General features: G+C 47.7%; 8 protein-coding genes across 8 annotated transcripts; 5 read left to right on the top strand and 3 right to left on the bottom strand.

Moving 5' to 3' along the window:
* Positions 1-467: 467 nt before the first annotated feature.
* On the top strand, positions 468-988 carry MGYG_03322 (hypothetical protein; the record flags this gene model as incomplete). Its single annotated transcript, XM_003175754.1, has 2 exons — positions 468-626; positions 854-988. 2 exons carry the CDS (start codon positions 468-470, stop codon positions 986-988), a joined length of 294 nt encoding a protein of 97 aa, XP_003175802.1.
* A 1,001-nt stretch (positions 989-1,989) lies between these two features.
* On the bottom strand, positions 1,990-4,319 carry MGYG_03321 (leucine carboxyl methyltransferase 2; the record flags this gene model as incomplete). The annotated part of the gene is made up of 6 exons (XM_003175753.1): positions 1,990-2,508; positions 2,534-2,799; positions 2,856-3,443; positions 3,522-3,883; positions 3,983-4,200; positions 4,266-4,319. 6 exons carry the CDS (start codon positions 4,317-4,319, stop codon positions 1,990-1,992), a joined length of 2,007 nt encoding a protein of 668 aa, XP_003175801.1.
* A 657-nt stretch (positions 4,320-4,976) lies between these two features.
* On the top strand, positions 4,977-6,425 carry MGYG_03320 (WD repeat domain phosphoinositide-interacting protein 2; the record flags this gene model as incomplete). Its single annotated transcript, XM_003175752.1, has 4 exons — positions 4,977-5,028; positions 5,096-5,250; positions 5,333-5,492; positions 5,569-6,425. The coding sequence occupies 4 exons, from the start codon at positions 4,977-4,979 to the stop codon at positions 6,423-6,425; spliced, it is 1,224 nt and encodes a 407-aa protein (XP_003175800.1).
* A 1,220-nt stretch (positions 6,426-7,645) lies between these two features.
* On the top strand, positions 7,646-9,286 carry MGYG_03318 (hypothetical protein; the record flags this gene model as incomplete). Its single annotated transcript, XM_003175751.1, has 3 exons — positions 7,646-7,718; positions 7,796-7,941; positions 8,111-9,286. The coding sequence occupies 3 exons, from the start codon at positions 7,646-7,648 to the stop codon at positions 9,284-9,286; spliced, it is 1,395 nt and encodes a 464-aa protein (XP_003175799.1).
* A 258-nt stretch (positions 9,287-9,544) lies between these two features.
* Positions 9,545-9,944, bottom strand: MGYG_03317 (hypothetical protein; the record flags this gene model as incomplete). The annotated part of the gene is made up of 2 exons (XM_003175750.1): positions 9,545-9,594; positions 9,656-9,944. 2 exons carry the CDS (start codon positions 9,942-9,944, stop codon positions 9,545-9,547), a joined length of 339 nt encoding a protein of 112 aa, XP_003175798.1.
* Positions 9,945-10,241: 297 nt separating this feature from the next.
* On the bottom strand, positions 10,242-10,575 carry MGYG_03316 (hypothetical protein; the record flags this gene model as incomplete). The annotated part of the gene is made up of 2 exons (XM_003175749.1): positions 10,242-10,385; positions 10,453-10,575. The coding sequence occupies 2 exons, from the start codon at positions 10,573-10,575 to the stop codon at positions 10,242-10,244; spliced, it is 267 nt and encodes an 88-aa protein (XP_003175797.1).
* Positions 10,576-11,384: 809 nt separating this feature from the next.
* On the top strand, positions 11,385-12,053 carry MGYG_03315 (hypothetical protein; the record flags this gene model as incomplete). The annotated part of the gene is made up of 1 exon (XM_003175748.1): positions 11,385-12,053. The coding sequence occupies one exon, from the start codon at positions 11,385-11,387 to the stop codon at positions 12,051-12,053; it is 669 nt and encodes a 222-aa protein (XP_003175796.1).
* A 355-nt stretch (positions 12,054-12,408) lies between these two features.
* Positions 12,409-13,698, top strand: MGYG_03314 (tRNA wybutosine-synthesizing protein 2; the record flags this gene model as incomplete). Its single annotated transcript, XM_003175747.1, has 1 exon — positions 12,409-13,698. The coding sequence occupies one exon, from the start codon at positions 12,409-12,411 to the stop codon at positions 13,696-13,698; it is 1,290 nt and encodes a 429-aa protein (XP_003175795.1).
* Between the last annotated feature and the right edge of the window lie 43 nt (positions 13,699-13,741).

Raw genomic sequence — 13,741 nt, 5'->3', positions numbered from 1 at the left:
GCTACATTATCTGCCCGATTGACACCCAATGTTGTTGTAGCGTAGGAAGGTATCGACAAGATGGTTGGGCTTGTGATTATGGAATGAAGCACAGGGCAGGATGGTTAATAGGTGTATCCTTTTGAAGTATAGACGACTGGGGAACTTCTATCCAACGAATGGCATAGTGCCTAGTAGAGCAACAAGGGTTAGCATCTGGTTACTTTTGACTAATGGCTAAGTCCCGCCGAAACTCTTGCTCCCTCAATGATGGCGATTTGCGGTCTATAACGGATATATAAACATATATATAAGCCAGCTTACCTCTGTGTCAGATGAGTCTAGATAAGAGTATTGTTGGCCGTTGAAGCCTCAGGATGGCAAAGCAAACAAGCCGCGAAAATGCACCGTCAATATGTAAGCATGCGGTGGCACGCTCGACGTAGAGAAGGAAAAAAGGGCGGCGATGGGTAAGGATAAGGGGGTATATGAGTTATGCGCATACCACTGAGACGAGGATGAAGACGCCCTGGAGTGCAGCCGAATGGGGGAGGGGGCGGGAAGAAGTAGTAGATGGAGGACGGCGGAGGAGTGAAAAAGAAGGGTCGGAGGCGGGGATCGATGGAGACAAGGTACTGGGTACTTCGGTTAGTTAGCCGCCACCCGCAAGCGCGAGGTACTTGGTACAAGCAGCCAATAGCGTTTCGAGGCCAACCGGAAAGAACGCGGAAAAGTGGAGAGGACAGGGGCCGCTAGTCTGCTTCAGGATGCGTTGGAGGTTGAATTAACCAATGGGAACACGTGACGCATGGAAGCTTCTTGTCACGTGAAAAGATTAAAAAGAGGCAGAGAAAGATAAAGTTGATATCAAAAGGAAAAAGACTTTGGGGAGTTGCGTTGGAGAAAAGGAGAGAGAAAGAGAGAAGACGATGCATGCGCGAGGAGAGAGACTGTTGAGGTGGAGGGAATAACACGGTTATGGTGTGCTTGGGCTGAGATGGTTGGCTGATTCAACGGTTTTCTATGATGTACTGTTGCGGAATAGCCGGAGGTGCGACATGTCAAGGATGCGACCTTGATTCCGTGTTCGGACACTAAAACAAGAAAGTACTGCGCTCGTACTGCATACTTGCATTGAAGATAAACAGCGGGAGAAAAGGAATATGGATGCTGTCGCCCGCCCTCCATCCATCAGCTAGCCAGCGAAGGTATGACTGAAGGAAACTGTAAGAGCGAGAGGGTGTGTGGGTTACACTGCTCTGACGATCTGCATCTACTGGTTCTGTCTCCTGGCTGATGCATCTTCGCTCTATGACCGTATGCGGGAGAACATCTTAGACAGTCACCATGATGCCACCAGTGGAGACACGGTGGAGCACAGAGATTAAGTGAAGCGCCCAGGCCGCCTAAACTCCGTACACACTCTGGAGATGCATTAATTCGTGGGCCAGGTCGGACAGTGCGAGGATCGAGGAGGAGTTGACCAAAATACGAGCCTTCCGCATTCTACTTTCCTTTTCTTTCATAGCGATCAAGCAAGCCGATAGGGCGCTTGTATATGCACGTTGATGCCCAACTCACATTTCTCGAACTATGCGAGATCATAGCATCGCTTGAGGAGAGCGTCCAGAAATGGAAACGACGCGCGTGTTGGACAGCACAACTAGCTCGTCCCCTAGTAAGTGGTTAACAGCAGGTGATCGTTTTTTCGCTAATTGGGGAAAATTTAGTCGCATTCTGCGCACCCCTTGAAAACCCACGCCTCTTGAAAGCGATTTACCCGCAACCTCACACTAACACCGTGACGGTATTATCGACATATCAGGGACGCTCTATGTTTTGCTTTGCTTTTTCACCGGTATCTCGTTTACTTGAAATGCCGAGTAACCTTTCGTTTATTTTTAAAAGGTACTTCTCTATCCTTTAACTCCCAGCGCCAATGCCAGTAATGGGATGCTCCATGCTAGATGATTGATCGGTCTCTGCCGTTCTGGAAACAGAACACCCTGACTATGGCTGAAGCATTCGCCATTCATTATTTCTGCTACATGAACCTTCAGCATTTAACAGCCAGGTGCCATTGTTCCAGTATGTGCCAAAAGCAAAGCATACTGCTCCTCCACCTGCGATTAGGACACTGCCTCCACCAACAGGGATGGAACTGTGGCCAACCAAGAGTGGTCGTGCATGGGTGGGAGATGATCTCGCGACCATCTGTATAGGCAATTTTTTGGCATCGTCGTAATCAAAGATGCTCAGGTCTAGGGTTATGATTTCATACCCATGTGGTATACACCCGCCAACAGCAATGCCTCCGATGAGAACAAGCTTATCTTCAAGTCGATGCGCTGTGGCGCCGAAACGACCAACCCACTTGGATATTTGCGGGTGTGAGGTCTCGAATCGCCCTTTTTGATCGATTAGGTGGATTGATATATCTCCAGTATCATCTGTGGATATCTGCCATGTCCAAAAGTCATCCAACACTAACCCATCCTGCGACATTCCTCCAGTAAGAACTCCTCTCCCCTTGCCGATGCTAGATATCACAGACCCGAAGCGCGGCATGCAGGATCCTCCACTTTTCGACAACACAGTCCAAGTTTCTATGCCACTGATGTTTCTCCACAGAGAAAATTGCCCGGTCACAGTGCCATTGGACAACTTTTCCACCGTAGACAAGGACACCTTCTTCGCCACTGGGAAGTATAACAGCGGTTGCAGAATGTCGAAAGGATGCTGTTGGAAAGGGGCATGATTGTCGCCAGATACCTCCGTCCATTAACCAGGTATCCTCCAAGGCCTTTGACGGGGGACGTTCTACCACCAACTAATAGATATCTGTTATTCGACATCTGCGTGATGGTATGGCATACCCCGTGCCGGAAGTGACTCTGGCGGCACGCTTTTTACTGGAGCATGCATGGTATCAGATTGCAAATATACATCTGTAGATGAGAGCCGAGCTTGTTGTCCTAGCCCCGCATGAAAACCAATTTGGCCACCAAAAGAAAATAAGGCCCCAAATCGTTTGTGATTGATTAAATCTGCCTGAAAATTCGTGGTCATGCGGATTTGGGGATCTGGGGGTGCCGTGGTTGTGTTAGCTATTGCTTCGTCATTGCTATTCCCAGCTGTTGCCCGCGTACTAGCTCTGAGCCAGAAGTAATGTGAAGCAAACAAAGCAATCTCTTCCCACTCGTCAAAGGCTTCAGATTTATCCAGGGATAGTCTTGTTTCAGCACTTATGAAGGTGGGGTCACTCCAAGCTTCCCACAAGCTTCTAGCCTTTGCTTGCTCCCAGCCTGCGTTGAGGAATCGCTGCTCTTGTTCGACTAAAGTGGGATAGATATGAATTGATTGAAGCGGAGCACGCCATTTGGTGAAATGTGCTATCATTGTCCTTGCAAATGGATGTTCGGGCCCGTCTGGGAAGAATTGCTCCAACAGACCAAACTGGGTATCTGGAATGAACTAGTTAGTAAATCATTATCAATTGGCCTAGCCTCATATAAGGGCATAAGGGATAAGTGAGGGCTGACCATCACTCAATCTTGCTGCCCATGATATTAATGCATCAGCTGCTTTGACTGCCATATAAGTTAGAGCCACCTCGGCTATGCATAGTATGGAGAATTCAGATGTATCCACTGCAGGTTTCAGTGTTCGTTCCAATTCTGAAAGATTTCCAAGATCGCATCCAATTCCGATGTACTGTCTAGCACAGATAAGAGGGCCGCCGCCGCTTGACAAAATTGCGTCGGGGATAAGTTCCTTGAGTTCAGGGCTGCTTTGTATGGCCTCCCATTTTTCTAACATCATCTTGCGATGATCAATATCAACAAATATGGTATCTCTGCACAGGCCTGGTCTTTGCGAAAGTAGTTGGAAAACCAATGGGTCCCTGGACGGATGGAAAATTAGCAATCTCTTTCCATTATACTGGTGGGCTGGTGCGAAATTCCTTCATTCACCTCTAAGAAGCTAGAAATAATCGACTCACAATCCACAGCCAAAATTTATAACCAGTTTTGGGCGGCCTGTGACCTCTTCGAGGAATTCCGTAACCGTATGCTTTATGGCATACATCCGCAGCCAATATCCTCGGTTTACCAAGGGTGCTCGTCGTGGGGAGGACTTGACAAAATGCCGAAAGAAATGAGGCTCCTTGTAGTATATCCGCTCGACACTGCGCTTCGAAACGATACTGCTTCCGTTCGTCTGATACCATAGCATTAGCCGGATAGGATACACCAAGAATCGCACAAATAAATCGAAACGCTTACTCCCATCACCATGCCAGCTTCCTTCTCCGTCTGAATTTCATTGGTTTTCCTCATCATCACAGTGCTATACTGGCTTCCTCATGTAATCCTCACAATTTTTAACTGTTCGTCAAGGTAGCCCGTATGGAAATCGGGAGTCCGCCCTGAAAATGGAGGACGGGGTAAAGGAAAAAGACGCCAAGTCTTGATAAAGATTTTAGCTTATCGATAAGAATCACATGATATAAGCCTCAAAAATGATCCGTGCATATTCCCGTGCGTCATATGATGTGCGCTAAGCCTCTTTAGGTAAGGGCACTCTGCACTGCGGAATGACTTCGTCACTTTTTATTTCAACGGCGATGTTTGCTCTAATGTCCATCTCACTTGTGTCGCTAGAATCAGCCATTTTCAACATTTGGCGGAACGTTCGACATACCTCTAGCAGCGCAGTATTATTTCCTCATCACCTCTATCCATTAGCCACCTAGTACCGGCTTTGTGTTTGTTATCATTCCCGTTTGGATTCTTTATTTATAGGATGCCTTGGAACCTGGACGCTTGACGTATTCCAGACGCTTGGAGGCTTGCCTTTGCCCTTCTCCCGGATATAGAACGACTTCTTAAAGGCAGCCTTGCAACCAGTGGCGTTGGACTGCCTCAATAACTCTCTATTCGTACTGCCTTGTCTGCATTTTCGTCTCTTTTCTCTACGCGACAGCCCGGCGCATCATGGCGATGAATTTCGTCACCTTCAACCAGGACTACAGCTATCTAGCTGTCGGTATGACTCTTCATGTGGATAGCTTTTCCTACTGGACATATGTGTTAACCCCCTCGGGCTTGTTCAGGTACCTCGAAAGGCTTTCGCATTTTTTCAACCGACCCCTTCGTGAAGAGCTATGAGACAAAAGAAGGGAATATTGCCATGCTGGAGATGCTATTCTCTACATCGCTTGTCGCACTGATACTCTCTCCTCGCCGGCTCCAGATCACAAATACAAAGGTGAGGGGGTTGTTCTTCTAAAGGCACAGGGTTGTGGTGCGTTCTGCCTGAACATGTGGCTAATGGTTGCCTGATTCTATAGAGGCAGTCAATTATTTGCGAACTGACTTTCCCTACAACTGTGCTCGCTGTGCGCCTGAATAGAAAGCGCCTGGTCATCGTGCTGGAGGATCAGATCTACGTCTACGATATTCAGACGATGAAACTACTGTACACGATTGAAACATCGCCAAATCCGAACGGTATGGCTACATTTATCCACTGGTTTTTTTTTCTTTGAATAACTCTAGGCTCCAAGCTAATACGCATATTATTTAGCTATTTGTGCTTTGTCTCCATCTTCCGATAACTGTTATCTTGCCTATCCGCTGCCGCAAAAAGCGCCACCTCCGTCATTCACTGCTCCTACTCACACTCCTCCTGGAAACTCGCACATTGCTCCTACGAATGGAGAGGTGCTAATATTCGACGCTCAAAAACTCGAAGCAATCAATGTTATAGAAGCGCATCGATCGCCACTATCATGTATCGCGTTGAACAACGATGGCACCCTTCTCGCTACTGCGTCCGACAAGGGCACTATTCTCCGTGTCTTCTCAGTCCCTGACGGCCATAAACTGTATCAATTTCGCAGAGGATCGATGCCATCGAGGATATATAGCATGTCATTCAACACTACGTCTACTCTGTTATGTGTCTCATCGGCTACAGAGACAGTTCACATCTTCAAACTGGGCCACCAAGGGACGGCGACCAGTGCTCCCGGTTCACCTGGAAGCGCGAACAGCCCACCACCAGGGAACCGCCCGCGTGAAAATTCTGGTAATAAAGGGCCAGATATGGACGGATTCCTAGGACGCAAACACGATGGTACATTCATGGGTTTGATAAGACGAACCTCGCAAACAGTCGGAACCTCTGTTGCTGCCACGGTAGGCGGATATCTGCCTAAAGGTGTGACTGAGATGTGGGAGCCGGCACGGGATTTCGCCTGGATCAAACTGCCCAAGCATACTGCAAATTCTCAGTCACGGCCTGGTCCTGTGAGAAGTGTTGTCGCAATGAGTAGCAATACCCCACAGGTGATGGTGGTGACAAGTGATGGCGTTTTCTACGTCTTCAACATCGACCTTTCCAAGGGAGGTGAGGGTACACTCACTAAACAGCATTCGTGAGTCCAGCTTCCTTTCCTCTGTTTGATGTTCTGTTGATTTGCGGCCAGACTCGCTGATTTGGTTCCTTTTCTAGTGTCCTCGACTCCAGTGAGAGACTGGGATCTTCAGCAGCTGATTACTGACCTGGCCCTGGCTAAAAAGTATGACAGTGTCCAATGAGGAGAGAAGAATGTCCAAAGATAAGCAAAACCACTAGCAAGAGGCAGCTGGTGGGTTTGCGGGTGCTGCAGCGGGTGAATCATGTCAATCAAACATGCTTATCGCTCCATCCTCACGTTTTAAAATCGCTTCGGTGTCCTGTTTATCTGGTCTCTCTGTCTCGAGGCAGCTCACTCGTTTTTCTTTCTTTCTTACTAGCGAATTGCATCTTTGTGTTTCTACTGTTGCAAGGGCGTTATCTCACGAGGGTATATGTTTGTCTATTTACTTGCTGTTATTCTTATGCTGCTGGATGGTGAAATCAGTCTCATGTGTACCCAGAATATATGTATAATGTCCACCTGTCTCTCCTCGCGAAGATCCGCCTACCAAACCTCGTCTCTCCTGCAGGGAACATGTCCATCCAGCCAGTCCACAACGGAGACCATAAATACCTGTAATAGGCAAATGTTTCCCCGGACGATGGGAAGAGAAGCTGCCTGCTCAAGGTACTTCATATCAGCAGCATCACGCCGTCTCCTTCACATCAACCTCGTAATGACGCAGAAAAAGGGCCATCTGATCGCTCCCAAGCGTTCATCATCTTCTTGTCTGTCGGTTTTCCGGGTTTCCCGCCGCCAAAGAAACTGGCTCCTCCACTGCTGCCGAAGACAGGGCTCCCTCACCCCCCGGCACCCGCATAGGACAGGGTTCGCCGGCTTCTCAAACGTCGATTTTACGGGCCTCAGACTCCACCAGCTGTGAGTTAAACCACGAATCCTCCAGCTGCGACGCTCCATGCGGGATGCGCCATCCGTCGAGCCATGCCAACCAGCTTCGACCGCCGGATTTTGGGTCGGTCCTCGGCAGATCCAGTCCCAAGTTGGCCGCTTAGTTATATATGCAAAGGCCCTAGGTAGTTATGGAGTCCCATATATAGTTGCATCTTCTCGCCATCCTCCTCAACATCGCCATCGCCATTGTCCTCTTGATGCGAATCCCCCGTCGTCGTAGGACGGTCTGTATAGCTGGTTATAGTTAGATATATCGGAACAAAGCAACTCGGGCGCCCGGTCGACAGAATGAGCGTCCCGCTGACGACCCTCAGCCAGGGCTGTATAGACTCGTCTCCTCCCCAGCCGGAGATGAGAGAAGGTAGGCGTATAGCCAGTGCCATATGCTAGTTAACCCAAGAGACAAGCCAGTAGTGCTGATGGTTTCTATGCTGCCAGTTGACGAGGCAGACAGACGTTCAGCTTCGATCAATTCATCCCACTCGAATCTGCCGAAATGGAACAAGCCGGCTATCAACCTGTGGAGGTTTGCAGCGGCGAACTATACCTTCATCATCCTCGGTGCCAACGATGCAGCATATGGAGTGAGCTTCATCACCGTCAAGAAGCAGCTAAGTTGCTGCTGAGTTCGATGAAATAAATAGCTGGTTAACTAACTCGTTTCTTTTGATGTTGGCTAGGCTGTGATACCATATGTATGTATAAACGTTGAGCCCAACTGCTTCTCGGCATCGAACTGACTGGAACATCTAGATCGAAAAACATTATAACATCTCATATACGGTCGTCTCTCTGATCTTCCTGTCGCCGCTGGGTGGCTATGCGGCAGCGGCAACGTTTAGCAACATGATCCATATGAAACTAGGCCAGCGTGGTATAGCATTCCTTGGGCCATGCTCGCATATCCTGGCCTACGTCGCCGTCTGTCTTCATCCACCATATCCGGCCCTCATTGTTGCCTTCATCTTTGCTGGGTTCGGCAACGGAATTGCGGATGCAGCGTGGAATGCATGGATAGGCGGCATGGCAAATGCAAACGAACTCCTTGGTCTACTACATGGCTTCTATGGTCTAGGAGGAATGCTTGCTCCCCTTATTGCAACCGCTCTCATTACAAAGGCTGGCTGGGAATGGTACGAGTTTTACTATTTGCTTGCTGGTGCCTCCTTTTTGTCCCTCACCTTTTCCCTTCCAGCATTTTGGAGTGCAACTGGGTCCAGATACCGAGAGGCTCACAGAGACACATATGATGAAGTTGAAGGCCACGAAAACAATATCAATGCCTACACACCTCCTGTCAGGGCCAACGAGCTCATGGTCAAGTTTTTGGGAAAGACTAGGATGGCAGAGGCGTTGAGTAACCGGGTAACCTGGATATGCAGTGTTTTCCTTGCAATTTATGCCGGCGCAGAAGTCGGATTGGGAGGTTGGATTGTCACATTTATGATAAACGTCCGACACGGTTCCCCCTTCGATTCTGGAGTCACTGCTACGGGTTTCTGGTTGGGCATTACACTAGGTCGAATGATTCTAGGATTCGTTACCCCTCGATGCTTCAAAACAGAAAAGCATGCCGTTGTGTTCTATCTCGCATGCTGTATTGGTTTGGACCTGGTATTCTGGCTCGTCCCAAATTTTTATGCTTCTGCTATCTCCGTTGCATTTATGGGTTTCTTCCTTGGACCATTGTTCCCGGCAGGTGTTGTTGCTGCAACGAAACTACTACCAAGGAATCTCCACGTTGCTGCTATTGGCTTCACTTCGGCCATGGGTGCCTCGGGAGCTAGTACGCTGCCCTTTGCTGTCGGTGCTATTGCACAAGCTAAAGGAGTTGAGATTCTCCAACCTTTCATACTCGGAGTACTGGTGCTTTGTTTAGCTGTTTGGATGTGCCTACCCAGCCTTCCAAGGAGCAACATCCGCATTTGAAACTGTAGGACAGGGATAGAATATAAGGGTATATAGGAATCGGAACCTCTTGCGTGCGATAAACCAGACGGTACAAAGGGTAAAATAATGGAATCACGAAACCTTTCAGTCATTCAAAGTTTAGTGTATGCATATATACTGATATATATATACAATCCAACGCCCTATGCATAACATCATGGTTCACTGCCAACCCTCTGGGCTCCCTTATTCAGTCATATGTAAGGAGGATACCTTACTCCGGGCCGGGAGGGTAATTCAAGGATTTTGACAGCAAACAAAGTCACCACCGCCGGGGCAGACCGGGTCTAGTATTTGTTAGGCGTGACATATAGGAGAGTAAGACATTTTTCTGGCTATTCAACTTACCTGGGAGTACGGTTCCTATGCACTCGTTCTTCCATTTGCAAACCGCATTCCTTCCCTTACCGGGGCACGGCGAAATTTCACAACCCCAGACGTTATTTCCATCAAAAGGACATGCCCAGTTCTTTGTCTCTGGATTTCCTTGATATGCCCATCCATGATAAGTGTTGGTGCATACGTTGTGGTCCAAACAGATACAGCGATCCGTGTTCCATTCTCCGGAGCATCTACCGCCCACGGCAGCAAATATGGGCGTGGGCAGGAGTAGGACGACAGAGAGTAGAAGCTTCATATTTGAATAAATATTTAGGTCTTTTCCTTAGAGAAATGTATCTTCCATAGAAGGCCCCGCTTGAGGATTAAGGTCGAAGTCACAGTTTCTTGATGACGATGAGACTAAGGGACAAAGAGGGTATATATAGACTCCTTTCTTTTTGGCTATTTATAGGGATATCGTATTTCTTGTCAATCTTCCATCATTTAAATTCTGTGATTGGGCAAAATTGGGTGAGATGGCATCGAGTAGCTGGAAGATCTTCGCTTTACCAGCCGAAATTGAAGAATCAGCTATGCTGTGGCAGATGGGAAACTATTTCGGTGGAGGAGACACGTCCTGCAATTCGTCATCTGGATCTTGCATCTCGAGTGGTTGCTGGAGTTTCTCAGACATGAGGCAATGAAAGTGGATGCACGTCGTGCAGCGATAAACATCAAGTACCGAGTAGTTAACTAACTAGGTAGTTGGGTAACTTGCTAGCTAGTTAGTTATGGTCGGCCGACGACCTCGCACTTGTAACTACTTCCTTGATGCATCGATATAAAGGCAGTTGACGAGTTATTAACGCTGAGTCTTTCCCAGGCCTCTCTCGTGCCCCTGGGCTCGTTTTACGCTCCGCGGGCGGTTGACTGCTTGAGAGAGCCATTTTTTAACCCCTTCCTAGAAATAAACAGTTAAAAACAAGGAGTAGTTAGCTATTAATGCGAGGCAAGCCCAGATTATGAATGCGGCTTGCTTGCTGGGCAGTGGTGTACCCTTGTGCTATATAAGTAACTACGGTCCCGAGAAAGGGTGCATGTACTCCGTAGCTACTCGATCCGAGCTCGTTCTTACGCCGGGCCTTTGGGAGCCCCAACGTTTGGACATCCCCAAACCAGGCAAATCCTTCCTTCCTAATACCCTCCCCAGGTCGAGTTCTTTCTCCTTGCTGCTCTCAATACGAGCAGTCGGAGGATGGCAGTGGGTCGACCTTCTGCCACGCGCGTGATGCATCCCACGGTGCAACGCTGAGGATTTTATGTTCCACATGTTCACCAATCGAAGCCATGTCGAAAACATGTCGCTGGCACCGTGGTAGTGAGCTTCTGTGGTTCAGGACGGCTGAACTCTGTCAGGGAACAAGGGGACAGCCAATCGCGATACCCAGGCCCTGTTGGAGTGTTACATTTCACTGCAGGGAAATGCCATTATAGCTGCCTGCATTCGGCTTGGATAGCTACCGATAGCTTTGTTCGCAAATGCAATCTATAATTCCACAGGGGTAATTATGCATATATCCCATTCCTTTCACTGTCCAGAGCTGCAAGTGCGATATTTACCCATGACGACAGATATAAAGTGGATGCGTCGCCCCATGTCTTGCGTAAATGTTTGCTGGAAGTATTGTCCTGCGTCTCCTTCCTCCATAACCGCTCAGAAAGAGCTGATATAGCCAAAAAAAAAGTCTTTACAAAAATGCGCCTTGACTCTGCCCTCACAGTGGCTACAGCCGTCGGCTTCGCTGTAGCCCATGACCCTATCGTCTATGTTCCAAAATGTCCCCGGAATGTCGCTATTCACTTCGACAAGACTGTTCCTGACCAGAAACCATTCCCACGGACGTCCGTTAGACTGTGCTATAATAGCAAGGACTTCAGTTTGAAGTTCGAGGCAAATGACGAAAAGTATTTCTACTTCGACCCTGCCCAAAAGACGAACGACGATATCTGGAAATATGAAGTGATGGAAGCATTTATTTCCTCTGGTCATGACGACCCTTCAACATACCTCGAATTTGAGGTCAACCCCAACAACGTCACCTACCAGGCCTTCGTTTACAACCCATCCAAAAACCGAGCAGACGGTGCTCCATTCGACCATGCATTCATCAGCAACCCCATAGCTGATGGAATCACATCCAAGACATCGCTTACTCAAGCCCAGGGGAAGTGGACATCCGATGTGCAGATACCTCTTGCCCTCTTCAACGTGGACACTCCCCGCGGCTCCAAGTGGCGTATGAACTTCTTCCGCACTGTTACTTCGAAGGAGACGTATCCAGATCAGATACTGGGTGCTTGGAATTCCCCAGACAAAGCAAGTTTCCACATAACCTCGTTTTTCAGAAAACTTGTCTTTATCTAGAGGCGCCTTTTTGGCTGGAAATCGCGATTCTCTTTGAGGTGACATGCCATGAAAAACTGCGAAGATGGCTCATAGTTAGTTATAATAATAAAGCCAAAGACCATTGACGGTAATTCATATATTTAATCTTCTCTTCAACCTTTTCTTCATCTCAATTGTCTTCGTCGTCGTCGTCGTATTTGATATTAAAAGAACAACAATATTCAGTTAGTTAAGCTTCAGGAAACGATCATCACGTGACTGAGTTCAGACTTTTGACTGTCTTCAAGCTGGTTTGATGAACAACCTGCAGATATCTGGCTGAAGAGTTAACAGTATACTCCGTACTGATCGAAAAAGGTATACGAATTCGAGGATGGAGGACCCAGGGTCACAAAAACCTGAAAGACGGCCACGAAAGAAGGCAGAAAATCCTTCTGTTCAGCGAGGGGTTAGACTCTTCATTGAGAATCATCTTGAGCCCTCATTTTCGGTGGACAACGACGTCGACCTGGACAGCTTACTGTCTTCTGTCAGTAAAAGATTTACTATATATGGGCCTCTTCTTCTTCTGCCTCCAAATTTTTTCAATAAGAGCCCTCAATGGGAGTCGTTTATCTCACTTTTAAGCAGAACCCAACTACAAAAATTATACGCATGCATAGCAGAGGTTTTTACACCGATGGGTGTAACTCATGTAGCAGTCAATGCTCCAATTTCGCTCACTACGCATATTGGAAATGAGAACAAAGTTCGAGGCCCGACTGATCTCACCCCTTTATATGGAGATTTTGGTCCAATACCCGCTGCAGACCAAAAAATACATCCCTCAGAGTTAGATCTTCAACAAGCATTCTGGGTGAAGACTGTACAAAACTCCAGGATAACTCAAGTTTGGGCTCCATTATATACAATGTTCAGCCGGGGAAATGTCGTGGAGAAGGCTCGAATACTGGGACTAGAATCTAGATTTGATGGCTTGAACGAACAACAGCTTTGTCAGCCTGTACAAAAAATATCGGTGATAGACTTGTATGCTGGAATTGGCTATTTTGCATTTTCGTATTTGAAAATGGGTGTGGCTAGGGTGTGGGCTTGGGAACTCAACGGTTGGTCTATCGAAGGCCTGCGGAGAGGGTGTGAAGCAAATAAATGGGAAATAAGGATATTGAGAGTGGACAGTTTAGGAAGTGTCCATGGAATTGATGACCTGCTTGATGAGTTGTGTGATGACAATCTGCGCGTGGTTGCCTTCCACGGTGATAACACCTTTGCTGTTGGTATCATGCAGGATATTAAGGCTAAGATGGAGGCAAGAAACGCGTGGAAGCCAATACGACATGCTAATCTTGGTCTCTTACCAAGTTCGAGGGATACCTGGGATGCTGCTACAGCGTTGGTAGACCCACTTATGGGGGGATGGGCCCATGTGCATGAAAATGTCGATGTTCATGAAATCCCTAAGAAACGGGCTGAAATTGTTGCAGAGTTTAAAAAGCTGCAATCCAGCCGAAAGATGATAGATGCTCATATCACAAACGAGGTAGAGTGTGTACATGTGGAGAAGGTCAAGACTTATGCCCCAGGAGTGATGCATTGTGTTTTTGACATCAATATCCAATATCTGCATAGCTCGACTAGAGAAATGCAGAGTAAAAATACTTAGCCATGCCATTGCTATAACTGAGTAATAAATGCGATGCTAAAAA

Source organism: Nannizzia gypsea, genomic scaffold (assembly GCF_000150975.2).
Source record: "Nannizzia gypsea CBS 118893 supercont1.2 genomic scaffold, whole genome shotgun sequence".
Classification (NCBI taxonomy): domain Eukaryota; kingdom Fungi; phylum Ascomycota; class Eurotiomycetes; order Onygenales; family Arthrodermataceae; genus Nannizzia; species Nannizzia gypsea.
This window is presented reverse-complemented; position numbering and strand designations above follow the sequence as displayed.